Source organism: the organism of the source record quoted next (genome assembly GCF_019968955.1).
Source record: "MAG: Porospora cf. gigantea A chromosome Unknown PgA_NODE_49_length_54602_cov_337.021, whole genome shotgun sequence".
Classification (NCBI taxonomy): Eukaryota; Apicomplexa; class Conoidasida; order Eugregarinorida; family Porosporidae; genus Porospora; species Porospora cf. gigantea A.
Window position 1 is genome coordinate 1 of NW_027151729.1, and position 27328 is coordinate 27328.

General features: G+C 54.9%; 15 protein-coding genes across 30 annotated transcripts; 8 read left to right on the forward strand and 7 right to left on the reverse strand.

Moving 5' to 3' along the window:
* Window positions 1–169: 169 nt before the first annotated feature.
* Window positions 170–1173, reverse strand: KVP18_002610 (uncharacterized protein; the record flags this gene model as incomplete). Its single annotated transcript, XM_067953640.1, has 2 exons — window positions 170–1069; window positions 1099–1173. 2 exons carry the CDS (start codon window positions 1171–1173, stop codon window positions 170–172), a joined length of 975 nt encoding a protein of 324 aa, XP_067808169.1.
* A 398-nt stretch (window positions 1174–1571) lies between these two features.
* Window positions 1572–3006, forward strand: KVP18_002590 (uncharacterized protein; the record flags this gene model as incomplete). Of its 2 annotated transcripts, XM_067953596.1 has the most annotated exons (2): window positions 1572–1868; window positions 1897–3006. In XM_067953596.1, the coding sequence occupies 2 exons, from the start codon at window positions 1572–1574 to the stop codon at window positions 3004–3006; spliced, it is 1407 nt and encodes a 468-aa protein (XP_067808127.1). The 2 variants fall into 2 exon arrangements, with proteins under 2 accessions (XP_067808127.1, XP_067808128.1); XM_067953597.1 differs by lacking the exon at window positions 1572–1868 and having other exon boundaries at window positions 1942–3006.
* A 37-nt stretch (window positions 3007–3043) lies between these two features.
* Window positions 3044–3925, reverse strand: KVP18_002615 (uncharacterized protein; the record flags this gene model as incomplete). The annotated part of the gene is made up of 1 exon (XM_067953646.1): window positions 3044–3925. The coding sequence occupies one exon, from the start codon at window positions 3923–3925 to the stop codon at window positions 3044–3046; it is 882 nt and encodes a 293-aa protein (XP_067808174.1).
* Window positions 3926–4126: 201 nt separating this feature from the next.
* Window positions 4127–4582, reverse strand: KVP18_002606 (uncharacterized protein; the record flags this gene model as incomplete). The annotated part of the gene is made up of 1 exon (XM_067953632.1): window positions 4127–4582. One exon carries the CDS (start codon window positions 4580–4582, stop codon window positions 4127–4129), a length of 456 nt encoding a protein of 151 aa, XP_067808161.1.
* A 137-nt stretch (window positions 4583–4719) lies between these two features.
* Window positions 4720–9349, forward strand: KVP18_002600 (uncharacterized protein; the record flags this gene model as incomplete). Of its 5 annotated transcripts, XM_067953619.1 has the most annotated exons (5): window positions 4720–5800; window positions 5906–7814; window positions 7843–8701; window positions 8731–9254; window positions 9283–9349. In XM_067953619.1, the coding sequence occupies 5 exons, from the start codon at window positions 4720–4722 to the stop codon at window positions 9347–9349; spliced, it is 4440 nt and encodes a 1479-aa protein (XP_067808149.1). The 5 variants fall into 5 exon arrangements, with proteins under 5 accessions (XP_067808149.1, XP_067808152.1, XP_067808151.1 ...); XM_067953622.1 differs by lacking the exons at window positions 5906–7814; window positions 7843–8701; window positions 8731–9254; window positions 9283–9349 and having other exon boundaries at window positions 4720–5853; XM_067953621.1 differs by lacking the exons at window positions 4720–5800; window positions 7843–8701; window positions 8731–9254; window positions 9283–9349 and having other exon boundaries at window positions 5866–7818.
* A 103-nt stretch (window positions 9350–9452) lies between these two features.
* KVP18_002619 (uncharacterized protein) lies at window positions 9453–11700 on the forward strand (the record flags this gene model as incomplete). Of its 3 annotated transcripts, XM_067953651.1 has the most annotated exons (5): window positions 9453–9839; window positions 9868–10166; window positions 10239–10363; window positions 10393–10763; window positions 10792–11700. In XM_067953651.1, 5 exons carry the CDS (start codon window positions 9453–9455, stop codon window positions 11698–11700), a joined length of 2091 nt encoding a protein of 696 aa, XP_067808179.1. The 3 variants fall into 3 exon arrangements, with proteins under 3 accessions (XP_067808179.1, XP_067808180.1, XP_067808181.1); XM_067953652.1 differs by lacking the exons at window positions 9453–9839; window positions 10239–10363; window positions 10393–10763; window positions 10792–11700 and having other exon boundaries at window positions 9862–10170; XM_067953653.1 differs by lacking the exons at window positions 9453–9839; window positions 9868–10166; window positions 10239–10363; window positions 10393–10763 and having other exon boundaries at window positions 10786–11700.
* A 5-nt stretch (window positions 11701–11705) lies between these two features.
* Window positions 11706–13682, reverse strand: KVP18_002596 (uncharacterized protein; the record flags this gene model as incomplete). The annotated part of the gene is made up of 1 exon (XM_067953610.1): window positions 11706–13682. One exon carries the CDS (start codon window positions 13680–13682, stop codon window positions 11706–11708), a length of 1977 nt encoding a protein of 658 aa, XP_067808140.1.
* A 123-nt stretch (window positions 13683–13805) lies between these two features.
* On the forward strand, window positions 13806–14638 carry KVP18_002597 (uncharacterized protein; the record flags this gene model as incomplete). 3 transcript variants are annotated; one of them, XM_067953613.1, is made up of 2 exons in its annotated part: window positions 13806–14246; window positions 14276–14638. In XM_067953613.1, the coding sequence occupies 2 exons, from the start codon at window positions 13806–13808 to the stop codon at window positions 14636–14638; spliced, it is 804 nt and encodes a 267-aa protein (XP_067808143.1). The 3 variants fall into 3 exon arrangements, with proteins under 3 accessions (XP_067808143.1, XP_067808142.1, XP_067808141.1); XM_067953612.1 differs by having other exon boundaries at window positions 13806–14294; XM_067953611.1 differs by lacking the exon at window positions 13806–14246 and having other exon boundaries at window positions 14369–14638.
* A 31-nt stretch (window positions 14639–14669) lies between these two features.
* On the reverse strand, window positions 14670–14992 carry KVP18_005176 (uncharacterized protein; the record flags this gene model as incomplete). The annotated part of the gene is made up of 2 exons (XM_067949557.1): window positions 14670–14780; window positions 14810–14992. The coding sequence occupies 2 exons, from the start codon at window positions 14990–14992 to the stop codon at window positions 14670–14672; spliced, it is 294 nt and encodes a 97-aa protein (XP_067808184.1).
* Window positions 14993–15040: 48 nt separating this feature from the next.
* On the reverse strand, window positions 15041–15250 carry KVP18_002592 (uncharacterized protein; the record flags this gene model as incomplete). Its single annotated transcript, XM_067953602.1, has 1 exon — window positions 15041–15250. The coding sequence occupies one exon, from the start codon at window positions 15248–15250 to the stop codon at window positions 15041–15043; it is 210 nt and encodes a 69-aa protein (XP_067808132.1).
* Window positions 15251–15440: 190 nt separating this feature from the next.
* On the forward strand, window positions 15441–17189 carry KVP18_002588 (uncharacterized protein; the record flags this gene model as incomplete). Its single annotated transcript, XM_067953593.1, has 1 exon — window positions 15441–17189. One exon carries the CDS (start codon window positions 15441–15443, stop codon window positions 17187–17189), a length of 1749 nt encoding a protein of 582 aa, XP_067808124.1.
* A 61-nt stretch (window positions 17190–17250) lies between these two features.
* On the reverse strand, window positions 17251–19141 carry KVP18_002601 (uncharacterized protein; the record flags this gene model as incomplete). Of its 3 annotated transcripts, XM_067953627.1 has the most annotated exons (2): window positions 17251–17684; window positions 17713–19141. In XM_067953627.1, 2 exons carry the CDS (start codon window positions 19139–19141, stop codon window positions 17251–17253), a joined length of 1863 nt encoding a protein of 620 aa, XP_067808156.1. The 3 variants fall into 3 exon arrangements, with proteins under 3 accessions (XP_067808156.1, XP_067808155.1, XP_067808154.1); XM_067953626.1 differs by lacking the exon at window positions 17713–19141 and having other exon boundaries at window positions 17251–17664; XM_067953625.1 differs by lacking the exon at window positions 17251–17684 and having other exon boundaries at window positions 17690–19141.
* Window positions 19142–19491: 350 nt separating this feature from the next.
* On the forward strand, window positions 19492–20403 carry KVP18_002618 (uncharacterized protein; the record flags this gene model as incomplete). The annotated part of the gene is made up of 1 exon (XM_067953650.1): window positions 19492–20403. One exon carries the CDS (start codon window positions 19492–19494, stop codon window positions 20401–20403), a length of 912 nt encoding a protein of 303 aa, XP_067808178.1.
* Window positions 20404–20452: 49 nt separating this feature from the next.
* On the forward strand, window positions 20453–22845 carry KVP18_002595 (uncharacterized protein; the record flags this gene model as incomplete). Of its 3 annotated transcripts, XM_067953608.1 has the most annotated exons (5): window positions 20453–20482; window positions 20511–20906; window positions 20935–22394; window positions 22424–22700; window positions 22729–22845. In XM_067953608.1, the coding sequence occupies 5 exons, from the start codon at window positions 20453–20455 to the stop codon at window positions 22843–22845; spliced, it is 2280 nt and encodes a 759-aa protein (XP_067808138.1). The 3 variants fall into 3 exon arrangements, with proteins under 3 accessions (XP_067808138.1, XP_067808137.1, XP_067808139.1); XM_067953607.1 differs by lacking the exons at window positions 20453–20482; window positions 20511–20906; window positions 22424–22700; window positions 22729–22845 and having other exon boundaries at window positions 21055–22398; XM_067953609.1 differs by lacking the exons at window positions 20453–20482; window positions 20511–20906; window positions 20935–22394 and having other exon boundaries at window positions 22524–22826.
* Window positions 22846–22985: 140 nt separating this feature from the next.
* On the forward strand, window positions 22986–27297 carry KVP18_002591 (uncharacterized protein; the record flags this gene model as incomplete). 3 transcript variants are annotated; one of them, XM_067953600.1, is made up of 2 exons in its annotated part: window positions 22986–24474; window positions 24503–27297. In XM_067953600.1, 2 exons carry the CDS (start codon window positions 22986–22988, stop codon window positions 27295–27297), a joined length of 4284 nt encoding a protein of 1427 aa, XP_067808130.1. The 3 variants fall into 3 exon arrangements, with proteins under 3 accessions (XP_067808130.1, XP_067808129.1, XP_067808131.1); XM_067953599.1 differs by having other exon boundaries at window positions 22986–24506; XM_067953601.1 differs by lacking the exon at window positions 22986–24474 and having other exon boundaries at window positions 24520–27297.
* Window positions 27298–27328: the final 31 nt, after the last annotated feature.

The window sequence follows — 27328 nt, forward strand, 5'->3', positions numbered from 1 at the left end:
CGCTGTCGCTGGTGGGTTGGACCGACGAGGCTTGGGTTGTACGGAATTCATGGGGTGCCCCGTGGGGTTTGGATGGTTATGGGTTGCTCCGAAGAGGATTCGACACCGGAGGCAGCGAAAACCAAGTCGTCTTCGTGGACGTCGATATGTCCAGAGGCCTTCTCAAGCTTTAGTCTTGCAGGCGTCGGCGTCGGGCAGCGGCCAATGCCGCAAGCTCTGTGTTAACGTGTTGGTACTCTTGATTGACTGCGTGTTGCTGTTGGCGTTCTGTGTCGGTCAGGGGCGGATCCGCTGGCTCTGGCCGCATAGCGGGCCGTGGCCTCGGCGCTTCCATTACGGGGTATGGGGCGGGACGACGAGGCACCGGTGCAGATCGGGATGGAGGCGGGTTCATCCTCGAATGGCTGCTCGGGGAGGGAAAGCTAGAAGCTGAGGGGGTTGACTCTGCCGGAGTTCCCCTTGGTGCTTGGGCCTCTGATTCGTCCAGAACGCTCAGGAGTTGAATGACGGCTCCATTGGGGTCAATAAAATCGGTCATGTTTAAGAAGCGAGCAGGCTGTCGCGGATACACCACAGCGATGCAGGGAACTTCTCGGGCAGCGTACTGGTCCACGAATCGCGTACCTGATGGCGTGTTAACAGCAGCTTGCCAGAACACGAAGGACTCTGCGATAATAGTCTGCACTAGCTCGCTAGCCCAGACGTCGCGGTTCAATTCATGGCTGCGGAACATCTCTGGATCCTGAATGTTCACCAGAAGAGGTTTGTTTCGCGACTCTGACGTGCGAAGCGCTAGGGGCAAATCGCCCTTCAAAGTTATGGCGTCTGGTGGTGCGTACATACGAGCCAGATCAGAGGATTCCTCCTGAATAACGTCTCTTGGAACCCCTTCTCTTTCGACTGGAGGGTAGGGTCCATGGCTGAGAAGCTGTTCAGTGTAGGTAGCGTCCGCGTCACGGATTTGGTCTTCTGCAGCCAGTCTACGTGCGATGTCAGCGTCTGACTCCTGAAACTCGCCGCCAGACTCGAAAAAGAGGGCAACAGCGTTGTTGAGGTCTCTATTCGCAGCCTGAATCCGAGGAAAAAAACCTGACTCACCTCAAGGTAGCTCCGAGCCACCTCGTCGGACCCACAGGCAGTCAGATCTACAAAGGTGCGGACCTTGCTGTCCATCAACTAAAATTGCAGATTTGGAATTCGATGGTTGTCTGACGCGAGCGCTGAGAGCGGCCAGGACCCATCTACAAGGGTGCGCTGCTGTCCATTACCTAATCTCGCAGATTTGGACACGGCTGATTGCGTCTGACTGGTGCTTAGGGCTCATCGTCAGGTGTGATGCGCGACGATTGAGGGAGAAAATCATTGTCGAGGGAAAATCATTGTAGAGGGAAAATCATTGTAGAAGGTTAGAAAAGTGAGATTCCTTCTGAAATTCCTTGCAGAGTGTGGAGAAAATTCATTGAAAGTGTAATAAATCTGGGAATAATTAATTCCAGTGGAAACGGCAAGTGGTTCCCCCCACTCTCAACACATGAGGTCAAAGGCACAGAAATATTTAAATAACCTGCGCTATGACTCAAGTTCCGCGATCAGCTTCTGTCGTATTCCCGGCTCCGATAGAAAGCGCGGATATGAGGTCCGTGCCTCGTGCTGATCCTGAGGCCGACGCCTTGCTGTGGGTGGCTAACGATTCGGGGTTCACACGGGGCGTCTCTGGAGACTGCTGCCGTATAGGTAATTGTACCTGGAGCCCCTGCTCTGTACTCATTGGGAACATCCCTCCGAGTGTAACTCTGGCGGAGCTGCATGATCTCCTCACCTCGCAGGGCGAGTTGATGGAGTTCTTCTACTCTTATCTGGGGGCCTCCGTGAGTGAAAAGTAGGCGAGTGACGCAGTTGTTGGCAGGCCTCTCTCGCTCTGGCTCGAGACCCTCCGTCTCAATGATGTCGTATTCCTGTAAGCGGCAATGGAAGATTGCGTATGCCACCTACAGAAGCAGCGACAGCGCTGAATTGGCGGTGCGGTGCTTCAATGGCAAGCGGTTGTTCACTCACCACGAATATCAGAAGGTGGTTGTTTGTTTCGCTCAGCCTGCGCCTACCTCGCTGTCTGCGATTCCGTTCAACCCCGACCACGAACTCGATGAACCTCACGTGCAGAACTTCGTGCGCTGTTTGGAGCATCGACTCGACTTCGAGCCCAAATACTGCCACGTCACCTCGTCTGGTATTATGTCGGAGCCACAATTGTTGCCCATTGATGTGGTAGCCAAGCTTCCGGAGTGTCCGGGATCCTCCTTATTGAGAGACGGACCTCCAGGGGCTAACCTATTCCTTTATGGTGTGCCGAGCGACTGGAACGAGAACCCACTGCTTGAAATCTGCCAGGAGTTCGGGCATGTCGTCGGCATAAGAGTTCCCTCATCGGCGACTGATGGTCCGAGACTAAACCGAGGCTTTGGGTTCGTGTCTTACGATCGCACTGACTGCGCACATCAAGCACTTGCAGTCCTCCCAGCTATATCGTTTTTGGGAAAATCGTTCAAGGTGCAACTGAAGCGAGGAGAGGAGCATCTCTGCCCTCCTGAGCTCGTTCACCTTGTACAGCCGTCATCAGCTAGACGATCTGGCCGTAAATATCACGACAGCTACGAGAATCCTTGGAGCGAGCCTGTAACGCGCGAACTACCTCCAAATTTCCAGCTGAGTGCTACTATTCCACCTGTAGTGAGCACTCGGAGAACTCCTGACTTCGATGTGCCTCCTCCTGCTGCCCCAATCTCCGGGTTTGAATTCGACAAGGAATACGATAGCCTTGGCTTTCTACACCTGTTCAAGGATCACCTCGGACGCCCCGCTTCCATGGACCGTTTCCAGGTGCCGATGTACCCTCACAATCCCGACCGTAGACCTGGGTCCTTTGACCGTTGGAACCGGCCTCCGACGTACCCCGACTATGCAGACGACCTGCAACATCTGCTGGATTCCTTAACTCCTGGGATCTAGCCTTTCAATCTTTGCATCATTCCCTCCCGCAACCTCTTCATTTGAGTCGCTTCTTGGCTTCAGTCTTGGGGCGGAATTGGTGGTCGTTTATGGCTTCAGTCTTGATCTCGGGGCGGAATTGGTGGTCGTTGATGATCACAGAGGGGACAGGTTTTATGGCTTTAGCAGTCAGGATTCCTACCGTCTTGGCCTCAAAAGGCTCGATGGCCTGGGAGTGCTGGTCAGCTGCATCGTTAGCCATATTCTCAGCATTGTAGGCGTCGCCGCGAGTCTCTGTGCTCTCTCCGAATGAGTCCATAACGTCGTCGTCGAAGTCCATTCCAAGGCGCTTCGCCAGCGCGCGGTTCAGCTTGATGAACTGGCAACAGCTACTAAGATTCTGCGCGTGGGCACATCCTGCACCGCACCCGTCGTCTGGAGCACACTCATCTCCGTTGTCGCACATATCACCTTCAGTGTCACCGCCATCACATCCGCTGTCCCCAGCATCGTCGCAGCACTCATCTCCGTTGTCCTCGGGGCATTCGTCCTCTTGGCAGTCATCTTCAGGGCATTCTCCGTCGTCCTCAGGGGGGCACTCTTCAGCAGTAGTGGTCGGTGCAGCTGTGGCGGTGGTGGGCGCAGCTGTGGTGGTGGTGGGTGCAGCTGTGGTGGTGGTGGGTGCAGCTGTAGTAGTAGCTTTGGTAGTTGCAGCAGGAGCGGCAGTCGTGGCTGGCTTTGTTGTCGCTGCCGCAGTAGTCGCAGCGAGAGCAGTAGTTGCAGCTGGAGCAGTTGTTGCAGCTGGAGCAGTTGTTGCAGCTGGAGCTGTCGTGGCTGCAGGCGCAGTAGTCGCCATTAGGTCGTACTTCTTTCTGATGTCAATGCCATTCTTGGCGCTGCCGAAGGCTGAAAGCAAGATTACACTGATGGTAAGATTCATCTCAATGTGATAATATCGCAGGATATCATTTGGATGCGTATCTACCTCGCATCGCTTGTGTCCCACGTCTATTGAGAACGCAAAGGGTTCAAATGATGGATCTTTGGTGGAGACAACATATTCTTAGTGGAGCCAGCATTCCTTAGTTGTCTCCAACACATATTTGAAAATATACGCGGCGACTTAAGATAGCATCAGCAATCAAGAAAGAAGGTGCTTGTACTCCAGCATACGGTTGACTGTGTGTCCCCACTGAATGCCCAGGTTCTGGTCTCCTTGGGACCGCTTGTCAGCTTGCGCCCACGACTTAGTGGTCAACAACCCCATCACCACGGGTATCCGGGTGTCAAGTTGAACCTTCATCAAGCCCGCCATCGCTTCCTGTGCTATGTACTGCATGTGGTAGGTCTCTCCTTCGATGAGACATCCAAGAGCGACGACTGCGTCGACTTTTCCGCTTTCAGCCAGCCATTTGGTGAGCAGTGGCAGTTCCCACGCCCCGTCCACCGGTACGAGCAACGGTTCGTGGTTGGCCGCTTCCACAACAGATCTCACGCTAGTGGTTAAGCGGTCGACAATTTCGGCATTCCACTGAGTGTGCACGAGAGCTACGGTAGCACCAAGAGTCGTTGAGACCAGCAGTGGAAGAAGCCGCATGACGACAAATGGACGGATTTCGGTAAGCCTTTATTTCCATGCCACCTCGAAGACGCTCGCAAGCCGTTGGGAAAGGCGAAGTTGAGGAGGCATTGTCTCCGAAGACGAGCCATTCATCTAAGTCTCGTCGTAAAGTAATGAAGAGGGTCAGAACCTCTGTAACGCAAGAAGACACGCCCTCAGAGGAGGCACAGTCTCCCCAAATTTCAAGGGAGCCTTCGACTGACCCTGTAAGCCCCCCAGACGCATTGACCGCCCAGCGACTGCTGCTATTTTGCCTTCGGTCAGGGGCTGTTGCGTTCTGGTTGGGTATGGCCGTGGTGGCTCTGGTCGCCAGCCAAACAATCTTCGCCAACAGGACATTCTTCCACCTTTTGGAATTCGGCGAGTTCCCCCTAGAGGAGCCCGGCGATTGCCCTGCGGTGCCGGAATGCCCAGCAGTTGGGTGCCTGCCTACCGCATGCCCTGTGGCCGAGTGCACCCCACCTCCAAGACGTGGACCCTTGGAAGATATGTCAGCGGCACACGGAATCGTCCAGGTCGAGGCCGGTGGAACAACTACATCCGCGTTTGATTTCGGGAGTGACGTGCTTATTTGGCACAGTACTGTTGGTTACAACGGATTCTTCACATTCAATCCTGAGACTGGAGCAGTGACTTGCATCCGGGACGGCCTGCCTTCGGCCAACAAAATCACACCCGTTACTATTCTGAAGGCTGCTGAGGAGTCTACCATTTTATGGGGTCTATCAGAACCCACTTCGGTCACTGTACCTGGCCGCGTGCGCGCTGTCGGTGGCGATGCATTCTATTTCCAGCAGCCTGACACGGAGTACAGTGTGTCAGCAGACGGGACTAGGTTTTTATATCTTGGCAACGGTCAGGAGGGCTTTTTCCACCTCAACGGGGAGTATCCTGTTCAGTACGATTTCGCCACTGGAGAGCTGGAGTTTGCTGGAGTTTCGAAGCAGCCTGTTCACGGACCGACTTCTCCCATTGACCCACGCGCGTTTTTGGCTGTTGCCCTGACTGTCTCGGAGATCGGCGGCAAGAACGAGTGCCGAGTTGTAATTCACCCCTACGTCCCCGTGAAGGGAGAGTGCAGCCTGAAGGTCACGGAACCTGTGGTGTTTGTGATGAGGTTAGGTGCTTTGGAAGACACCACTATCTCCACACCACAAGCCTTCGGTATGATTTTGATGACTGATGAAGCTGGTCGTCGGCAGGACCCAGAGAAGACTCAAGGATTGTCGACGATCTTGGATCTGTGAACAAAACCCAAAATGAAAGATTCGTCATCCAAGCGTCGGAAGACTGAAGCAGTTTCGGAGTTCTCGGAGTTCTCACTGGGACTAGTGCAGCGCTCGTGTTTCAAAGGGGGCGTTGAGCTTCCGACAAAGGAAGTCGCTGATTTTTCTGTTTCGGAATGCGACTCTGATAGCACTAGCGACGTGACGCAGATATGTCGGAGCGTCGTTATCATCAGCTCGCAGAGTGGTGACGCATGTGCGGATACTGAGGTCGAGGTGACAGACCCTACAGAATCGGCTGAGGAATGTGATCTAGTCGCTCCGGTTCCCAATCCTGCTGCCCGCTCACATGAAGTGTCCTCGGCTGAGGAATGTGACCTAGCAGCGCCGGTCCCCACTCCTGCTGCCCAATCACCTAACGGGTCCGCCAGTGAATCTGAGGATTCTGGGGCCGAGATGCTTGACAACGACAACGTCGGCGTGCCAGCCAGCGTCAGGGCAATGAGACTTCTGCTTGGCTGGGGACTGTCCAGCGGCGTGCCTCCGTGGCTCAGCGTTGAGGAGCGGCGAGCCCTTACCGACCTACAGGAGTTCATCGATACGGCCGCGTCGCCGTTGCAGAATTTGGTCGCGAGGCTATTGTGGAGAAAGGGACCTTGGGTGGACTGGACCACTGTCCGTTGGTCAGACACCTCTGCTCTGAAGACACCTGAGGTGCAGGAGCTTATGGTTATGAACATGGCAACAGTGTGGAGACCTGAACTATCAGATGACGAGTCGCCTTCAAGGGCTGTGTTCATGCAGGAGCTGGAGGATTGGCCGGAGTTTCCCCACCCCCTTGAAGTGCTCAGCTGTCTGCGTTCCGCAACCGTGCGGACCATCTTTCGAGAATTTCGCCGAGGTGTTAGCAGAAGCGAAATGTGTCCTTCGGGTTGGACAACGAATCTACTTGTCTGGCACCTCCGGGAGTGTGTAATCAACGGGAGATGGACCGAGCCCAAGATGACAGTCACTACGGGCTCTCGCACGCTGCAACACTTTTTCGGTCCGGTTCAAAAGGCCAATCATGGTGGATCGCAGCATGTATTGGCTCGTCTCCTCAAAATCGTGGAGGGCTGTCTGCCAGGTAATATGGTCGCACTGCCTCTGTCGCTTCTGCAGGCGTTTCGCCGCCTGAATTCACTCATGCATTCTCTGGCTCAATTCCAGAATGAATGCTACGGCTTTCGGATGGTCCCTCTGTCTATCAGGACGCACGCTCTTATGCGCACTGTATGCACAGCACTAACCACAACCTGGGACGTTGAATGTCGAATGTCGGGGTCGGGACGGCAATTCCTAGTAGAGTTAGGAGGATTACGTTTTCCACAGTACACATCCAGGGGAGCCGTCTGCTTGTTTAGAAACCTTCAGGACATTCGGGCGTTTGAGAGGGCATCTGCGGTGAATCTTCTTTCAATGGACAGCGCCAAACGGAAAGATCTTTGCCGTGTTGCTGCGTACGGGCTGCTGGCCTCCGGCCCGTTGCTGTTCTACGTCAAGCATTTTTGCCATGGACTCTCGGTTCCGTATTACCACAAGAGCGAGGGCGCGAAATCCTATGAACTGACCAACACGCAGCCGAAACGGTGGAGGAAGGCCCTCTTTCGGTTGTACCGCCTCTCCGTTGTATTTGACCTGGCCTTACCGCTTGTTCCCCGCCGGAAAGGGTTGTGTCACATGTTAATTCGAGACGAAGGGGAGGTGACGCAGGTGACTTCCTACCGAGAGCTCCTTCAGGCGTTGGAGAGGTCAACAAGCACCAGCGAACCCATAGGTAGACTTAGATGGTCTGACCTTTTGGAAACCTTTGACCAACAAAGAATGGAGCACCCTGTACTGCATCGACTCACAGCAGTGTACACCTGCTCTATGGTCGTTTGGAGGGCAGTAGCCGCGCTCGAGAAGCTCAAAGAACCTGGACTGGCGTCTGACATGTTAGTGTGAGGTTACAGGGGCAGCCTGATGCAGTCTTCTGATTTTATCCGGCATGGGCACTAACCGCCGGTATAAATGGTACATCAGACTCGTCACGAATCTGGTCCATATGAACAAGGTGAGTCTCTGGGAGCAAGACGAGCAGTTCGCTGATGCTATATACTGGGGAATCCGAGGGAACTGCACCGAAGAGGTGGCGCCGCTGGTTGAGGGCGCCCGGAAGGAACTTGCTGGCCAGTTGAGAATCGCCCTGAAGAAGGCTCGTCAGTGCTGGATAAGCACCATGACTACCAAGTGGTTCCTTGAGCAAAACGACAGAAAAAAGAAGGTAACCCTGGCCACCATTCGGAAGAGGGTACTTTCCAAGTTCGACGTCACCCAAGAGGTGCAACTGCCGCCGGAGGTCATGAGCTACTTGAAGTCCATCTTGGTATCCACTAACCAGGCAAAGGATGTTGAGGTGGAGGAGGGGCAGATAGAGGGGCCTTTCAGGCTGCCACATGAAACCTGGATGACATTTGCGATGCGAGGCTCTCGATTGAAAGGCGGTAAGTTTCAAATGCAGGCGGATCACGAGCCTCTCGTACATCTGTCAGCGACGGAAACCGCTCGCGACGTCGTGACCGTCGAGAGCTTCGTACTTTCTAGTATGATTCAGAGGGGCTGGCAGGGTGCTCACACGGAAGGAGCTATTCTGAGGGAGCTTTTCGGTATCATGCTTTACGACGTGCTTTTCGACGACGAAGCACCTACGGAGGCCTTCCTGTCGCCCTTTCAGACCTTCCCTTTGGACTTGTTTTCGCGAGCGTTTTGGGTGGCGAGACCAAGTGTTCGACGACGATGCAGAGAAATCTGCAGCTTCTCAGCAGATGAACTGTTTCGAGATGTCTTGGTGAGGGGTTTGGAAACTGAACACGCCAGAGATCGTGCTTGTTGCACTTCGGAGAACGCATTATCGGCGTCTCGTGGGACTTCGACGTCCGATTCGACATCAACATCCGTCTGCTACGACACTTCCACAAGCAGGGCATCAGCCGAATGATATCCGCCGGATTTTACTCTTCAATCCGCATTTCACGAGCTCTCAGCGAGGTTCGTGGGCCTCAAGGGAACAAAACATCCTCCAGCAGTCGACCTCCATCTAGCCTATCTGGAACGTCTGTGAGGAAGTCCCCAATGAAGTCCGGGTTGCTACAACAGACCGATGACGATATCAAAGACCATGCCGAGTTGTATGGCTGCCTGCTTGCGGCGTTGGCCGTGGGTATTGGGCCTTCCGTGCTCGCGGGGATTTTTGAGAAGTTCTCGCTGAACTACGCGTACTGGTCTCATGGGCTGCCTGATTTGTTCTTGTGGAAGGTTCTTGATGTTGACGACTCCTTGAGAATCGAAACGAAGTTCGTAGAGGTGAAAGGCCAAGGAGACACACTTTTCCAGAAGCAAAGGTACGATTGTCGCAGGTTGCTCACGCAGAGAGTGGCTTAAGGAACTCGTGTCTTTGGGCGCTCAGGCTGAAGTCATGTTGGTTTTACAGAAATAACCCGCAACATACAAACAACTCTGCTTGTCGAATGACTCCGAACACACGTACAACACGGCCCACTTCAAATAATTAATTGCCGGTGGAAAATTTCATAAGTGCTATGCGTGCAGACATATTGTGCAGCACAGCAATTGCCTCCGTCAAGGGTCGTATCCGGTATGTCGAAGCTTTTCTTGACAATTGTGACAGGCTGGCAGCGGTTGCAGTGGCCGAGATTGCTACAAGCGCTGGTCATCAGGTTAAGCGCATTTCTCCGATGATCCCAAAACTGGCTTCATTTTGCAACAAGGTCGAAAGGCAGACAGCCACTGCCCGATGGGAGATATTGCGCTACACGCAAAGTCCGTACCTGTTCCGTTGGTTGGCGATGTCCCTTTGCGCATCGCTCCTGGTCTACATTGTTATCAGACCGATTTTCGACCGCATTAAATCTGGTTGCCGCAGTTGCCAGTGGTGCTCAGCCTGGTGTGGCACTTGGTGTTGCAAGGTGAGTCATCGAATATACAAGCATGCAGAAAGCAGCACCCGCAGCGAAGACAACTAAGCGACGAACGAGGCGTGTAGTGCCAACGCCTGCCGACCGTGACAGCCCAGTCGTTACCAGATCCGCTACAAAGACTCCCACCAGCAAGTCTCCTGCACGAAAGTCACCAGCGAGATCAAAGAGTCCTGTAAAATCCAAAACGCCTAAGTCCAAGACGCCAAAGAGGTCAGTGAAGTCCGACGACGTTCTTAAGAAGAGAAAAGCTCCCAAAAAGAAGCCCTCTGTGAGCCCTCCGTTAGAGTCACCAGCCGCTAACCCCAGAGCTGTCAGGTGAGTCTCTGAAGTGGCGGTCAAGCAGGGCAGCCAACCGTCGACGCAAGTGAAAATTGTGAATGGAACTAGCGAACCGTACGATTTCGATATTAAAACCGCAATGCAGGAGCAGTTCGAGTGGGTCTCCTTTTCAGCCCCGGTTGAAAGGGAGCGAGCTGCGTTGCAACGATTGGCAAAGCTCAGTGGGGCTGAGAGTGAGCGTTGAGAGGCTTTTTCAACCCAGGCTTTCTCAAACCCTTCCAAGGTCTGACTCAGAACATCGACCCAGACTCCACTTCGTGTACGCCAGCTGAATCCGAGACTCCAACTCGTAACTCCGTTATCGCAGACACACCTGCACCTCCCGTGGTGGGTTGCCTCTCCAGGGCCGAACCTCGCCTGGATGTTGTGTCGGAGGAGGTGCATTTCAGGGCCGGTCCGTTGAGTGGTGGGCGGACAGCGGTGCGGGCTGCATCTTGGGAGACGCTTCTGGCGCGCCCCGTCCACTGGATGTTTGCATTGGAGGGGAGGCCGGCGTTGCTGCTGGTGGTGGCGGGTGTACGGACCGAGGTCGTGTGCCTGTCCAAGGCCACTGGATGCCTGATTTTTAGCAGAGTGAGCGCGGCGTCGGAACGTTATGCAGATCGTACCCGTTCCTCCTGTGGTGGAAGCCTGCTGCGATAAGGATGTCCTCTGCCTTTTGTCAGATGACTGCACTTTGGCGGCGTTCAGATTGGAGATGTCTCCACCAGGACTTTGTAGAATCTTTTATGAGTCCGTTAGGTCCCTGTTACCGACTCTGACAAGGCCGCTGCTCTCCTTGGCTCCGTCGTCTGCGCCTCTTTTAGGGCTGAGTAATGGCCAGGTCTTGTGCTTACCCTCGTTCATCAGTGGCGGCTGGGTTCGAGTAGACGGTTTAGACTATGGCCTCCCACCTGACACGTCTCCTATTCTCCCCGAGAGCCCCTTGGCTGCGATTCAGAAGTTCTCTCGGCTACAGATAGACGACGTGAAGCTCCACGATGCGACGAGCGACGATGTCAGCTGGTTGAGGAGCACTTTGGAAGGCCTCGCCGAACGAACTGTTGCGAGCGAGGTCCAGCGGCAGGAGCGACCCTTCGAGTTGCACCAGTTGATGTGCGCCTCCTATATAGGGTCTACCACGGACATTCTGGAGTGGAGCATAGCACTTTTCATGTTGGAGGTTGCCCAGGCTGATTTGCTGTCTGCGGTGTGTCGCCTGTACTTCCGGAGGACTCGAGGTGGAACGCCCATATCAGACGTTCCGTTGCCAGACTGGATCCAGTATTGGCGTCTGAACATTGACGACCTCACCCAACTCCTCAGCCAGCTCCTCGGCCGATTCTACGCCACCGACGCCCAGGCGGAGGCTATTGGAGCTACAGGCTTGTTTAGGTGGCCGGAGGGCACAGCATGTCTTCCGGAGGTTTTGGCCAATGCTATTCTGAGCGCATCTCGCTTAGAGGAAACTGGAGACGTGATCGAACAAAGCACTACTAGTGACATCGTGAACGTGGTATTGAACATGTAACGGAATTAAACACGTGATAGAGCTTCCTCAAACACCTGCAAAAGAGGCTCGGGAGCCAGGACCTCCGACACCGAGGAGCCCAGTACGGTGCTCAGTATTTCGCAAATGTCAGTGTGCTTCCTCACTCCGTTGCAGAGATCGGCGATTCTTGATTCGAAATCGTCACGTGGAGTTTCCTGAATCAGTCGCGCCAGCAGATCTCGGAGGAAAACGCCTACCGGTCCAGATGCCGTGTCTAGATTCTCAGTGCAGGTCGAGAGTCCTGCGAAGCGCACTACCCTCAAGTCTATGATGCCCTCGAGCACCAGGGCGGCCACCAAGGAGGCAAAGGAGGTAGCTTTCCTTGGGGGAAACTCGCTCATGGTGCCCAGCTGAGCGCATACACCCTGCTTGATGGTATGGCTGAAGCGTTTCCGGATACCGCCTGGAAGGCCGCAAAGGGATTTGAGGAGGTAAAAGTAGAAAGGGTTGTAGGACTTCTCCGATAGACATACGTGTAGCAGCACCGCAATGGCAGTCGGCATTTTCTGCTTGTCTGCGCCCGCTTCTAAAAGGCGCTGAACAGCGTCCGGTACATCCTCAGCTCCCATGATAGCGAGGAAGCAGGATTTCTGAACGTCTGTTCGCATTTTAAACTTTTCCGCCAGGACGAGAAGAGGGTTGACGTCCTCGTCTCCATCTAGAGCTACACGATGTCCTGACCTCCGAATTGTGGCAGTGTTGTTTTCGAGGGCGTCCCAATCGACGTCCAGCACGTCCAAGTTGACGCCTCGCATATGGGGAGAAAGCCGAAGCCAATCCCGCATACCAACGAAGCGTTCGGTGCCCGATATTTTCTTTACGGAAGTCAACTCGGACTTTAGGAATTCGAATCTGCTGCCAACCTTCTGACAGCCCGTCATCTTGTCGTTGATGAACTTCATTATGGCCGTGAAGTCCGTTGGGAACTCGCTACGCAGCCGCGATCCGCAAAAACGAAGCAAGGTCAGTAGGCAGTCCACCTTGAACTCAGTGAGGTCCCCGTCGCCCGTAACTCTCCTAACCAACCCGAAAATCGGTTTCGCAGTGAGAACGCCGTAGTCGAAGAGGAGGCAGGAAGCCATAATCGACGATCGGCTAAATTGCCGACTGTCAGTGGCTTCAGATGTCTGACACGACTCCTGCTCACACGCCAAAGCCTTGGTTAAGTAGGTGGCAAGGGCTTCCGCGTTCAACTGCATGAAGTTTGCAACTACAGCTTGACCGACAAGCGCCGAAAGACCTCCCATGAGGCAGGTCTGTACGGATATCAACGCTACGGTGCTTTGTCTGTGCACAACGCAAGAGTTGAGTGCTGCCTGGGCCACAGCCTTCGACAAGAGGTCTGTTCCGATCTGCTTGGCCTCAGCGAGAGCTTCGTTCTCTGGCTTGTCCGCTCGCTTATTCGCCGCTGCATCTTTCCACACCAGTTTGTACAGAATAAGGAAATCCTTCATGATAGGGTCCAAATTTCCTTCTGACAGCCTGTTGATAAGGCCAACGACCTTTACACCCCTCTCCTTGACAACAGCCGTCATCGCACCCAACACAGATGAGGGCTCGACCGTTACCCGCTTGTGAGGAGGGACGTAAGCGCTCGGAGCATCGTTTCCGGCAGAGCCACCGCATGACGCTTCAGATTTCATCTCCTCATCGCTGTTTGTGCCCTCAGATGCCTCCTCGGCGCCCTCAGAACCCTCAGAATCCTCAAAACCCTCAGAACCCTCAAAACCCTCAGAATCCTCAAAACCCTCAGAATCCTCAGAGCCAGACTTGTCTTCCATTCCTCGTCCTTCGGCAATTCTGTCTGCGACGTCAAGAAGGTCCACAAAGTCCTCCCCTTCGTTGGCGAGCATTTCCTCCTTCAGCTCGTCGACGCTCAGTCCCAGAACTCCTTGGAGGTATTGAAGGTCGGCATCATCCTCCACAGACTCCGCGAACTTCGGCCTCTTAGGGGGTCTCATTGGAAAGCGCAATTTTTAAGGTGCGGGTTTGGAGTGCCGTAGAAGTCGTTTGCGGCTCATAAGTCGCAATCATAGCAACCCTATATTCTGACGATATCTTGGAAATGTTTTAAATATCTTACGATGGCTGCCTCAAGGGGAAGTGTAAACGCTCTTGTTAAAAAGTTCGAAACCCACGAGTTGGATTTCGAAGATCCGGAGGAACCCTATACCTACGTTCCTTCGCCTCGTATAGACGACTTGAAGAACTATTTCGAAACCTTGGGCGCAAGGGACAACTCTAACTGGAAGAAACCCAGAAGGGAACGGCCATCGGCGGAGGAACCGGATCATGAGGTATCCACCAAAGTGGTGGAGAAGATCCTAGACTTCGAGCCGGATGCCTTCGAGGAAGCATCGGAGACTCTAGACAACGAGTACGTCCCGAAGCTCCAAGACGAGAAGCCCACTGATTTGGACCCCGTGACTACACGGGCCACGGAGAAGATCGGCACGTCAATGGAGTTGGAGGTGGACGTTGTAAGGCGGTACCTCTCTGGCGTACAAGCCTACGTATTCGATAATGTGAGGAAGCCGAGGACCTCTTCACGCAGCGTCGTGGTGGGGCATTGAAACCCATCCTCCTCCGTCTGAACCCCGCGAAGGCTGGTGTCTTCATAACTCGAAATGGGCGCACGCTATGCACCATGATGAAGGACTTGATGGAGGTCGATATCTCCGACCTGAGTGTGGAGTTTCTGACCCGCAACAAACGACACAAAGTGTCCTCTGATGTCTACGTGACGCTTATCGAGCAGCCGTTGGCGGTGGTTTGGACACCGAAAGGCCACCACCACGACAAGAGAGGCAGTCCTTTAGTTCTGGTCTTCGAATCCTTCGATGACCGTGACGATTTCTACATGGCTTACTGGAAGACTGCTATGTGGTGGCAGCTGCCTATGATTTGTACAGAGTGACTTCTTGGTGCGAAACATAGGCTTGTAGCCCTCATAAAGTTCTCAGCAGCACACGCTGTGCTGCCTTGACCTTCCTGACGATGTACGGACTGCCAGCATAGTCGGGACCTGGCGTGCATAATGCCATGAGTCTTTCTGCCTTCTGAGTGCCTCATCTCGTCGAACCCTCACCTCGTTAATATCGCGCTTCGAGTAAGATGCTAAATCCAGTATCTTCTCCGCTTCCGTTGGGCTCATAAGGGATGGGAGCTTCAGTATGGTCTCCGATGCTCTAGCTCGGAAGGCCTGGTAGCCAGACGCAAGGGCGATTCCAGATCCCTGACGGAGCAACCGACAAAGAGAGACTGCGAACATAGATTTTTGCGTTTAACTGCCGAAGTTCCCATTTCATCACAAAGCAAGCTATCTAAGTCTTCTAGCCTCTCGTTCCGTCTCCAGTAGTGCCAACACATCTCCTTCACGGACGGGTCCTACAACGTTTCTCAGCAGACTTCTGCCTCCAAGTTCGGGGTTGGTGTCAAGAAAGGTGACTCGTACCTGCTGCACGCCTCCTCGCGATCCCGTGCGGCCGATAACCTGGGTAACTCGAGCATGCTTAGGCTTGTTCTCCATGATGACGTCGGGCTTCCCTCGAGGCGAACAATTCACTCATTAAAAGACAGAACGGATGCGAGGACGCCCCACTCTGACGTTGTCCACTACTGCCGTCTCTCACTGTTCATAGCATGTGCAAACGCTCATGAGGGGGAGGTCATGCACACAGTTGTAGCTTGCTGCGAGCTTTCGAAATCGTGTGTGCACCATGCTTAGTTCCTTGCTGGTTGTGACCGTTGGGGCGGTGGTGTTTCCTCTATGCCCTCCTGGGTTTGCTGAATGCCGGTTTCCTCAGCAGCCTGGCTTCAAATCGCGAGATGTGCTGTACCCAGTACTATGGGAGAGTACTTTCGTTCCTGGCAGTGGCCAATGCTTCAAAGGGCAGTCGTGTCCGGAGAGTATGACGGCAATACCAGTTCGAAGGGCTCAGAAGGCATTTTCACCGAAGCCATACACATGGGGCCAACCCTTCTGTCCCCCTGAATACCTCGCATGTGGGGCACAGTTGCCGACTCTCCCCACATTCCCAGTTTGTGGGCCCCGAGAGACCAAGTGTCCAAAGGATGGCGTTACTTGTCAGCATGAGTGCCTAACAGGACAGGTGGCAGTGCCCCAAGCCTCTCCCCTTCTAGAAGCCGAGGACGTGGAGTTCGCAATGATGCAGGCTCAGCCCGTTTGTCGTCCAGGATTTGCCACCTGTGTAGTTGGGGTGACGAGGTGCCCAGATGGGTTTCCTGTATGCCCATCCCGAATCAACTGTCCTGAGGGGATGGCGTTCTGTCACGAAGGTAGGGTCTGTCCGCCACGAAGTCTTGACTGTGGTCACGAAGCCAAAATAAACCTGGACGACCTACCCCCATCTCGTATGCAGCCCCTTTGCCCTGACGGTTACCACGCCTGCTACTATGGCAAGCTATGCCCACGCATATATATGCTCCACGGTGCGGTCGCGCCTCCAAAGTACCAAGCGGCATGTCTGCCTGCATGCCTTCCGATCATGAGTCGGTGTGCTGAAGGAGCACGCGGGCCAATCCCAGCTCAAGTCTCTCAAAGCATCATCGAGGCTTGTCCAGATACCATCACGGCTGATGGCGTCCTCAAGCGGTACGTGCTACCGATAGCCGATTCAGGGACTGCCATAAGCTCTGCGGAGGTCAACGAGAAGTCGTTGGTGGCGTCCTCCGAGAGCAGGGGCTCCTCACAGGCAGCATCCATCGCCAGTCGCGATCGACCAGTCTCTAGCGCCTCAAAATACAGCTTCAAACCGGATACCTCGGCAGTACAAAGTACAGCAGCGAAAGGAGGTTACGCTCCTGCAAGGAAGGTGCCTCTAGCTGTGAAGGGGCCGTACCACAGCTTGTCAGACCCCCACAACAGGGGCAATGCCTGGTGCTGGAGTCTGCAGTTGCCTCCTGAGTCTCGGTTCAACGTAGCATGGCTTGTCGCCTACGAACTATGTTCTCGCAACCCTCAGGACGCGCACTACGTGACGTCTGCTCAAGGCACGGTTTGTCTGGTCGAGGGAGGTGTGGAAATTAACATGGACCGTCGACGACAGGTGAGCGAGCGCTACCTCATCAGGTGTGTTGACCGTCAAGCTGTCCGGTGGGACGAGGCTGACGATCGTGGCTACGAGTGCTGGGAGAAAGCGAAGGCGACAAAGAAGCACTGGGTCCTTCGCAAAGTGAAGGATCCCCACCAACGTCAGGACTGCCTGGAGGAGTCTCAAGCTTTCAGTGAGGAGCTGGGCGGGAAGTTCGTTATGGCGCTGCATAGTAACGGAGTGCCGGAGTTGGCTCGTTGCAACGCAAAGTTCTACAACTTCGCTGTTACTCGTGTGAAGACGAGTGGACGGCGGGCAGTGAGTTTCGGAGCTGCCGCTTGCGTTCCTAAGACAGGAAAGGTGCAATGGAAATGCCGTTTTCCGGCGTCGATGTGTAAATCATTTGTTCATTAGAGGTGCGAGCCAGACAGCGCGTAAATCATTTGTTCATTTCGCAGAATGTAAATCGTTTGTGTTAGAGGTGCAGCGCGTTGATAGCGACAGTGTCGATGCTGGACCGTTCATCCAGCTCGAGACATCCAGGACGACGTCTGGGCGGTATTAGCTTGTGGGCGAGACTGCCTGTCACGGAGGTGTAGTCCCCTGCAGTTGAGGACCTGTACTCCTCATACAACACGGATCCAGATGACGAGGGGAATAGTGAGTCCTCACTCATACGCCTCGAAGGCCCTCCGCAGCACAAAGTTCGGCGTTTCCTGTTGGGAAGGCAGCCCGCCGCCCGCTTCGCGTTGATTTCATCGAAGCCGTAGAGGTATCGAGCGTCTTCCATCTGTGTGAGGTGCGAGGGTCCCCCCACGGAAGTGTGGCGCGTCTCCAGTGACGCGCTCGCTGAGGAGACCATTTCCGGCGCCGGAATCATATGGTTCATCAGAGTCGTGGATTCCGTAGCTGCATCAGTTAGCGCTCAGCAACTCACCTTGGGACGTGGCAGTGTAGGTAGTGCTCAGTGAGCGAGTCGGGAGCGAGGGTTCTAAACGCTTCCAAGTAGGCCTGTAGTTGGAGGGTGCCGTGGCTGTCGCATAGCTGACATCCCGGGGCGTTAGAGGCCCTACAGTCAATGTAGTGACTGATGATGTTGGGGCGTACGTCGTTGCAAAGGATGGTCGCACGGTGGAGAGCACGCTTCGATTGGAAGGCGCAGTCCGCTCTGGTGCTGGTGTCTGTAGCCCCTGGTGAATCCACTGCACTGTACTTCGGCTTTCAGTGCTGAGAGAGTGCGGTGCAGGCATGCTGCTGACCGGCACTGGCAATCGACGTCCAACTGTATTGCGGTTGCAGTCGGTAGTTGACCCTTCCGTCCACGGGGTTAAAGTCACAGAAGGCCCTCTGGTCGTTGAAGGGTCCCGACTGGAGGGTCCCATTATACTTCTGGGGACGCTACTTGCACCCATTGCGAAGGTGGAAGGCTGCGTTATGGCTGGGGCAGCTGCAGCAACAGAAGCGGGTCGCCGACCTGGAGGGGGCCCTTCGCGGGCTCTTGGAGATGGCCTGGACAAGCCCCTTCGCTCAGGCAGGCATCCTCCGCCATAACGCTCGTCGAACAGTTCCTTGGTATCGTGGGCTTCAGGTCTGGATAGGACAGACTCCCTTGGAAATGTGAACTGAGACGGTACAACGGCTTTGACACGCTCGCATAGAGGGTCCATGGTTTCCATTGTCTGGATGGTGCCAATTGTCCGGTCATCCCAAATCGCCGAATCCGTCTCCACCGTAGACTCCGCCGGCGTTTGCATGCCACCAACCTCTTGTATGGACATAGACGTAGAGTCAGACCTGCAATAGGGTATCGGCTCGACATTTAGACATGACTTGCTTGAATGACCTGGTCGGCGGGACATCTCTGTGGTGAGACGTGAGGAAACCTGAGACGGTTTCGTCGGCCGAGGAGACTCCTTGGTGCTGGAGGTGGTATCTATATCTACCGAAGTTCCAGTAGGTCTCGGCTGTCCGTACGCAGTGACATGAAACAGGCCAGTCTTACGGTCTGACGCCCAGTTAGTAGATAGGCGAAAATACTTGCGGCCCGCCGCATCCTTTAGAATTGACTGCACCTTGATGGGCCTTTTCCGAGCTCGCAGCTGCTTCAGCACATCCAGCTCAGTGTAATGGAGTGTATATGCTGCGCCGTTGCACGCGTCGACGACGTTCACTGGTTGGGATCTGTCGGGCTGGCCGAAATCCGCAGTCACCCGCGAACTTGAAAGGCTGGGTCGCACATCAACCTCCAAGAAGATGGTATCTGGGACCTTGCCTGAATTTGCTTTGATCAGAGTCTGGATGGCCGATTTCCGCTCTGAGGCGTGGAGAACGGTGACAGTGTCACCGCTATGTCTACTGGGAGCCATCCTTAAAATAGGATTTGTTCGTCATATGTGCGAAGTTCGCGTTACCCACGGAGGCGCCAAGACTCTGAGCACTTTGCGTGATCCTTCGAGATCTAGACACCTGCCCACGGCGTCTCGTACATTCATATGTTCACGTTTATGGACTCGGCGTCACGAGTCACAGTAGTTGATGGAGGGTGCATTCTGTTTGCCTTTGATATGGGTCAGGACTCAATGTCGTGTCCAATTCGGATCAATTACAGTCAATTCTTGTGGGGTTGGGATGACGGTTGCTATGAATGACGATCTGGAAGTCCCAGGTCGAAGGTGCTCTGCCTGTAAGGACACCTTGGTCAGAATTCATCTCAGCGATGGTGAACGGGAATGCCACTGATGATTCCACGCAAGGGAGCAGCAACAAGCGGACTTCCGGACTTGGTGATAGTTCAGCAACCCAGGTGATATCCATTTTGAGAGGTTCACATGGCACCCTCCTTCTGCGGAAGGACCTTCCCGATGGTTACCTCCCAAACATGGCTGGGTTCGAGCACACAGACACTTACCTTCGCTACCCCCTTCCAAACGGCATTGCTCACCACAATACGAAGGTATTCGAGCGGAACCAGAATCCTGAGGCCAACAAGACAAACCAGTTCACTTCGGAGGTACGCTGTGACGTAAGACTCGCCAGAAGGTCCCGTGAGAAGTCTCGTAAGAAGTCTCATGAGAAGTCTCGTGAGAAGTCTCGTGAGAAGTCTCGTGAGAAGTCCCGACGCAGGTCACGTCAGGGGACGCAGTCGAGAGGCGTGCAAACGGATCGGGTAACTCTTTTGAGCGAGTCGTTTGCGTTGAATTTGCTTCCGACGGCTCTTTACTCAGAGGAGAGCTACTCAAGTGTGGAAGAGGTGGAGACTGTGGCGCCTACATCTGTTCAGCCAGCTCTGGTGAAGGCAATCACTCACTCGAGACCACAGCCCGTAATAAAAGCATCCTCTGTTGAGGTGGCATCACGGACACTACAGCCGCCGAAAGCCACATCAAAAACTGAGGCCAGATGCAGAATCGCTTGGATGCCGACTGCTGTTCCCCACAGGAGAGTAGCATCTCAACCTGTCCGCATTCAGAAAGCCAGCGACTTGCCGCAGGTAAGGCCTTCACCGCCCATCACTACTAGCAGGCCAAAAGTCGTAAGCCGAGGAGCCCTCACACCACCCACCGCAGCTGGTGGTGTGGAGCTCCACCGAACCATACGAAGAAGACATATAAGACTCACCACGAGATGAGTATTGATGTTCCGTCCTAAATGACTACGTAATTGCTCGATTTAGTGACATGGACTCACCATCAGCCGCAACCCTCTTGGTGAGGTTTGAGGGCCAGCACCACACAGGGGCAAAGCCTATGTCGTACACTATGTGACAAGAGCGCCGACGCCCGAAAGCCTGCTGCACTGGAGGTTGAAGCTGCCACCAGAAAGTTCTTATCAGAGTCGAACGGCCAGGAGAAAGTGGTTCAGCTGCTGGAGGCGTTCATTCGCGACTTTCTGCAGAGCCCCAGCAGCCACACCCGTAAAGGCGGTCTGCTGGGGATAGCCAGCGCCTGTCTGGGCTTGGGCTCCACCGCCATCAACTACACGCAGTTCATCGTCCCACCAGTGCTGGAGACCTTCAATGATCTTGACCCTCGTGTTCGGTACTACGCCTGTGAGGCCCTATACAACATTGTGAAGGTCTCGCGGAAGAACATCCTGGATTATTTGCCGCAGCTGCTGGAGGGAGTTTGTAAGGTGCGTGTTTGCAGGGACGGCTACTCAGCTGGTTGTAGACGTCGACGATGACGTGGCCAACGGCGCTCTTTACGTGGAACGGCTTCTTCTGGACGTGTTGTGTTCGGCCAGAGACTCCGACCTGCTGGTCAAGGAAGACATTTTGGGCATGCTGGTAGAGAAGGCCGCTGAGCATGTTGGCACTCCTCTGACTAATGTACTCTTCAGATGGATATCATCAGTCCAGAAACTCGTCCCTGTCGCAGTTCGATTCGACCACCTTCCACAACTGCTGAAAGTCCTGTTGGAAGCCATGTCTACGGGCGAGGCGCTGACCACTGCCGACGCTATGCTCTCTGAGTCACTGGTGAGCCTGATGAAACTCGCCGCCGCAGACAAGCCTCCCATGCCAGAGAAGCAGCTGTGCTCGCTGATCGTGAATGCTACGGCGGTGTTGGTGACTTGCCAATGCGACGACGACCGGCTTCTCACGAATGTGGCGGTGCTTTGCTGGATACACGAGATAGTTCTCCTGTGCACGGATGAAATCCCCAAGAGCCTGTCCGTTGTCTCGGAGAAGCTCCCCGCCGGTCGTGCCGCGGCAATTGGCAACGCCTTGGTCCCTTATTACTACGATCTCACGAGAGTGTCTTTAGATGCCGTCCTCTCGTCGAACGTAGAGGTTTCTATGCAAGGTCAGCGGGTTTTGAGTCTCCTTGAGATCGGGTTCCGCCGCGTAGTCGACCTTGGGGATCAGCAAATGTTAAATGAATTCGCACCCACTACCTTGGCTGTTATCAACGCCAAGTTAGTCGCGAACTCAAAGATTGTCATGTCGGAGGACTCCAGTGACAGACCTGAAGTCAGGGTGGTCGTTGCCGCCTTAAGTCTGCTTAATGTCCTTCTTGTCTTCAAGCCCGAGGAAATGTTGACAGAGTCGCCAATGCTTTTTGGGTGCTTGCTGGGTCTACTCGCGACAAAGAATAAATCTGTGGCCGAGCAGGCTTTGCAGGCGCTGAGTCAACTCAGCTTCTTTGGAGACAACGTCAGTCGCCTGTCGGAAAGTCTCATCCTTCTGTTCATGTCTGACCGAGGTCTTATGGAAAGCAACGGTCGATCCACATTGAAGCAGCTTTTCGCCCTTGTGGACGCCCCCCGGTTTTTGGAGGCTCTGGTGAGATCACTCGTTCCCACCACATCATTCAATACGGACCAGCTACGGCTTGTGAACAGCCTTCAAGGGCGTTCGGGCAACACTCCGTCGCCGGAGCCTTCAAGCCAGGTCAAGGCCATGCATGATGATCTGGAATTCTGCCACCAGTTCGTTCACCTGCTCACCTGGGTCATATATACAGCAGCTGAAGCCGAAGAGATCCGGCAGCTGCTACGTAGCCGCACCTCCCTTCTCAAGTCACTTCTCATCCCCTGGACCCTAACTCCGGTCAGTCTGGTAGCTGTATGCCTTTACGCGGGCGAAGGTCGCATCGCCAGGAAGACATTAGAAACCCTGTAGGGCGTGGAGGTGGAAGTTTACTCAGCGGACGTCTGGAACCGTCGGTGGACTTTATTGATGAGCTGCAACAGCTGGTGGATATTCTTGAGACGCCTCTATTCGCTCGGACCCGCATTTTGCTCTCTATGGGCGACGAGGACGTCAAGGACTGCTACTGCACTTTGGCTATGATCCTACCTCACACATCTCCGGGATTCGTAGCGATCAAGCAGCGACTGCAAGTGCTTTCCTACGCCCGCTCGAAATCCTCAGCCCAGGGCCCCACTGAGGATCGCATGCTCCGCGATTCGGACATCACAACTGTGGGTGTTGGTGTGGCTTCGCATGCAGTTAATGACTATCGTCGAGGATTCGATGCGGCGACAACTGAGCTGGGTGGATTTGCGAGATGTCATGAAACTACCTGCTGCAGCTGGTTCAGGGCCTGAGACCACTGGCCTCTATTGAGATTCCTGCGTTTTGATGCGTGACCGAAACATCAAAAAACAATGCGTGGTGACAGACGTCCCGACGACGACAAAGGTCGTCCCATCAGGGGTCCTAGTACTGAGTTCGCTGGTCTCCAACTAGAACGGGAGCGACTGTCAATGCCGGATCGGCAGTCACACGTGACCTCGCCAGACGTGCTGGGTGTGGACTCAGTCACCCTGAGTAGGCAAACGTCGTTCAGGAGCATCTCGGGAGCCACGCCGGCTGTGGGAGTTGTTTCCGTGGACGTGACGCCCTCTGTGGAGGTCGGTCTTGTTGAGGTCTCGTCCTCAGACGTCCATTCAGCCTCAGTGGGGACGGAGAAGAGACCACATAGGGATATAGGAATAGACGCTCAGCCCTCACTAGTACCCCTTCCAGAACGTGTATCCAACCCGCCAATCTACGCCTTGGCCCCTATCACCAGTACAGCCACACAAGCAGCCATTGTCCGATCAACGAGAGCCATGCAAGCCACAAATGATATGGCTACGAAGACGACCTCACCAATGGGCAGTCCTCAGGCCATGGATCCACCGAACCCTAATGGACGCACGCAGAGTGTTACGGATGCGAACCTCGTTCGTCAACGGCGGGGAAGACAGGATATTGACTTCCACGACTTGGTAAGAGGCCGACCTAGGGACTTCGGCGAGCCCATAGTCCAACGGTCAGTGTACCGCAGGCGGCTTGACATCCACGGAAATCCCGTAGACATTCTGGTCCAAGCCCCAGTTAGTCTGCCAGCCAGCCAAACAAGCTTCGCAGGGGCCAGCAACGCTCGAGAACGCCGGTTTCCGGGTGCTCCAAGATACGCCCACCCTGAGGCCATTAAGAAGCTGCTTCACGAGGACCGACTGAACTCGGTCGGAATGCTAACAGGGCGCTCCGAAGTACTGAGGTCGGCGTCTCCTGTCCATTCTTATTCTGCGCAGATGTCAGTGGGGCGGAATTCGCAGTACGCATCGCCTGAGCAGACTCCCACGTCAGGCAGGGCGGAACGGACTCGGTTGTCCCCGGCAGAGGTTTCTCCAGTGCGAGTCGCTCGGCACTCACCCCTCACAATGCCCCTCTCTGAAACACTCACGGGTCCAAAGAGGCTCTCAGATCTGCTATCTAGAGAAACGAATCCCCCCATGGTGCTGTCTCCCTGCAAGCCGGACGAACCGCCTCCTCCTCCTGACACGGGCTGGTGTGATTGGTCTGAAGTGGTTGACAGGTTGTCTCGCGAAGGTTTAGAGGTCGACATTCAACGGCTGAGAACGCTCTTCTTTCAGTTCTCCGAGCTCAGAGGGCCGAACCAAACACCTACAATGACAGCCCTTGATCTGGCGAGGGCACTGGAGGCCGTGGAATACTCCGTTACCTCCGACTGGATCGCCGAGCTATTCAAAGCGATGGATTCTCGACGGGAAGGACAGGTGGAAGAGTCAGAATTTATTGGAGGACTGCTAGCTGCGTCACCGTTTTTCAAGGACAACACTCACTTGTGGCGGTCTTCAGTGCCCGAACATCTGGTTTCGGGGCCTTCCCACCGACTCGGGTCCTCATGTTCGCAGATCCTGGACGCCTCATGTAGTGCGCGTCTGCAATGCATCTGGAACGCTTGTGAGGTTGTGGTAGTCCACGCACACAGATAGCTCGGGACGCACCATGACCGTGACGGATCTATCACGGCTGCTGGGCGCTTTAGCTCGGGAGCAACGGTCTCCGGCGCCATCGCTGACGCAATCGCCCACACTGTTGAAGGTCCGTAACTGTGAAGTGGACTACCTGGCACTCGCCGAGAATCCGGAACGTTACCGGCGTGGAGGTTTAGCTCCTACGTGGGCCAGCAGACCTCCATCGCCTTTATCGGACCTCGAATCCCATGCTCTGCCTTCCAACGTCAGTGGATCCAACGAAAACACGCTCTTCGTAGAACCTAGGGACATATTCCGTGGCACCAACGACCAGAGATCATCTGTGGAGTGGGACGTGGAGCCTTCCGGCCCTCAACGAAATGATCGTACCGTTGATGCTGTGGGGCTCCTCGACTACAGGGGACCCAGGCCGCCACTCGTCAAGCCAGATCAGTCACCTAGCCTGTCCAAGGAGACTGAGACGCCTCAACGGCCTAGGCAGCCACGGGGTACGCCAGGATTCGTTGATGGATACCGCATAAACCCTAAACTGCCGCCTGGAGTGCCGGATTCCGAAGAATTGATACTTGCGAAGTCTCAGCTTCGGGCAGCGGAGAAGCCGGTTGACGACAACTCGTCGGCTGCGTTGAGCTTCGATGGAGTTGACAACCAGCCGTTGCTTCGCCCCAGTGAATACAAGCACCAGGCGACCATCCCGATTAGTTCTGGACGCTCTCTTTTCTCGTCGGAATCCCTGTCGTGGGCGTCCAAAAAGAATGCTGGAGTCACTGAGGGCGCTCTCGATACACAGAAGACAGTGCGGTTTCCGATAGAAACGCCTGTTGACTCCCCACAGCTACCCGCGGTGGAGGTGAGGAGCTCGCGCCGTCGGTGGCCCTTGCTGAAGAAGACTACGCAAGTCACGCGTACCCCTCTGACGTCCGTCCGTGACCGAGAAGCTCCAAGACCGCCAAAAAGGCAGTGGACCTTCCACTCTGCACATGGAAAGCCGCCTCCGTCTCCGCTCTATCTCAACCGACCTCGGTTTCAGCTGTTTGCGTCTCCAAGTTCGCCGCTAAACTCCCCTCACTCTGCAAATGCCGCTCAAATAGCGAACGCAGAACGAATACTGGACGCTTTCGATGGCGCGTTCACCTACAACGCCTTTCTGCAGGTGGTGGCGTTAGGATGGCTGAGAGGCACTTCCCGCTTGTACAGGCTCGAGGAGTGCCCAGTGCTGGCTTTGCGTGAGGCTATAAACCGAGCCGGACACCTTCACTACCAGGAGCACAAGCATGAAATAGGCGAGACCCTCGATGACAAGGAGGACACCTCCCCCCGGGCCATCAACATTTTTTCTCCACTCATTAGCATTGGTTGCGGCCGGAAGGCAGAGGACCGCAGGCCTACCCCGGCGCCACCAGCCCAACTTCCTCCTCTGCCTGACCCACCAGTCAGTCCAGTCGACGAATTCAGACAGAGGGCGGCAGCTGATGGGTTTCGTGTGCAATCCCCAAGGTACCCAGTGCCGAATTCCCCAGTGTACCCAGTGCCGAATTGCCGATCGATGGACCAACGATTCATTGAAGGGTGTCAACGAGACCAACCCAACCTCTGGGATTTAGTCCGAATTCATGAAAACAAAGGTACCATCCCTAAAGTCCCTCAGGTGAGCACATACTTGCCACCCAATATCCCGACTGACTGCCTGACTCACCCTGGGGGCGCTACGGAGGAACGACATGGGCATGCTCAGGTGGTGGTCTCGCCGTTGCACCGGAAACAAGCCATCTCCTCCGATGCGGAATCAAGCGAGTCGTTGGTGTCCTTCCCCATGAAGATCCACCCTCAGCTACCACCACGGCTGTTGGCGAGCACTCCATCTTCCTCGCCCCTGCGGCTCTCGTGGTTTAACTGCAGGTCTCGCGAAGCCAACCCTGAACCGGAATCGCCCAGCGACAACACCCTCATGCAGTTCGTCATGCCCACCCCTACTCGACCAGTCGAACCAGAGTCCCCACTCCCAAAGCCAGCGTTGGCCTTGCACTTTGAGAGGTGTAGTCCAGGGAGTTTTGAAAGTTCCGTGAAGGCGTCTAGCGATAGCGATCTCGCGTCTCTGGTTGATGACATGTTGCTGGCTCCGGTGTTATCATCCGCGAATCTCTTCTCGAGGATTTCTTCCGAGGTGGTCGACAGTGCCATCTTCAAGGCCGATTTCATCAGCTACCTAGATTTGGAGGTACTACTCACTCAGCTTGTAGACATCTGTCGGTCCCAGCCCCTCCTCCCCTGCATCCGCCACATGGGAGGCTGTTGTTTCGTGGGCGGCGCCGGCTCTGATGCTTGGGATCAGCCTGTTGCTGGAGGGTTAACCCCAGAAGTCGCTTTACAACGGACAGACCTGCTTCTCGTCGCTGCTTTCGGTGTTCAGTCACCAGCCGATACCCGTTCAATGCTACGACTGATCAGTCTGAAAGTTCGGTATCCTGGTCGTGTTTACATACTGCGCTGTCGAACGGCGGTTGCGGCTATAACCTCTGAGGTGATCGCTGACAAAGGTGTAGTACCGCCATCGCTGTTGTTTCACGATGCATTTGAGTTCCTTCCCCTGGGACTGCTCCTCTCACGGCCCAACTGCACGCTTCTGAAAGGAGACGTAGACTTTTCCGACCCTTTACGGCTGGCGTCGGTCGCCAGCAACCAGCAGCTCATCAGAACTGGCGAAGACGAGTTGCTGCGACACATTTTTGATGTCGCACCTGTTGTGCATGTGTCTAGAGGCAGCCATCTGTATCTAAAACCCCACTAATGTGTGCTATCGACACCGTCGTGTCTCGGCC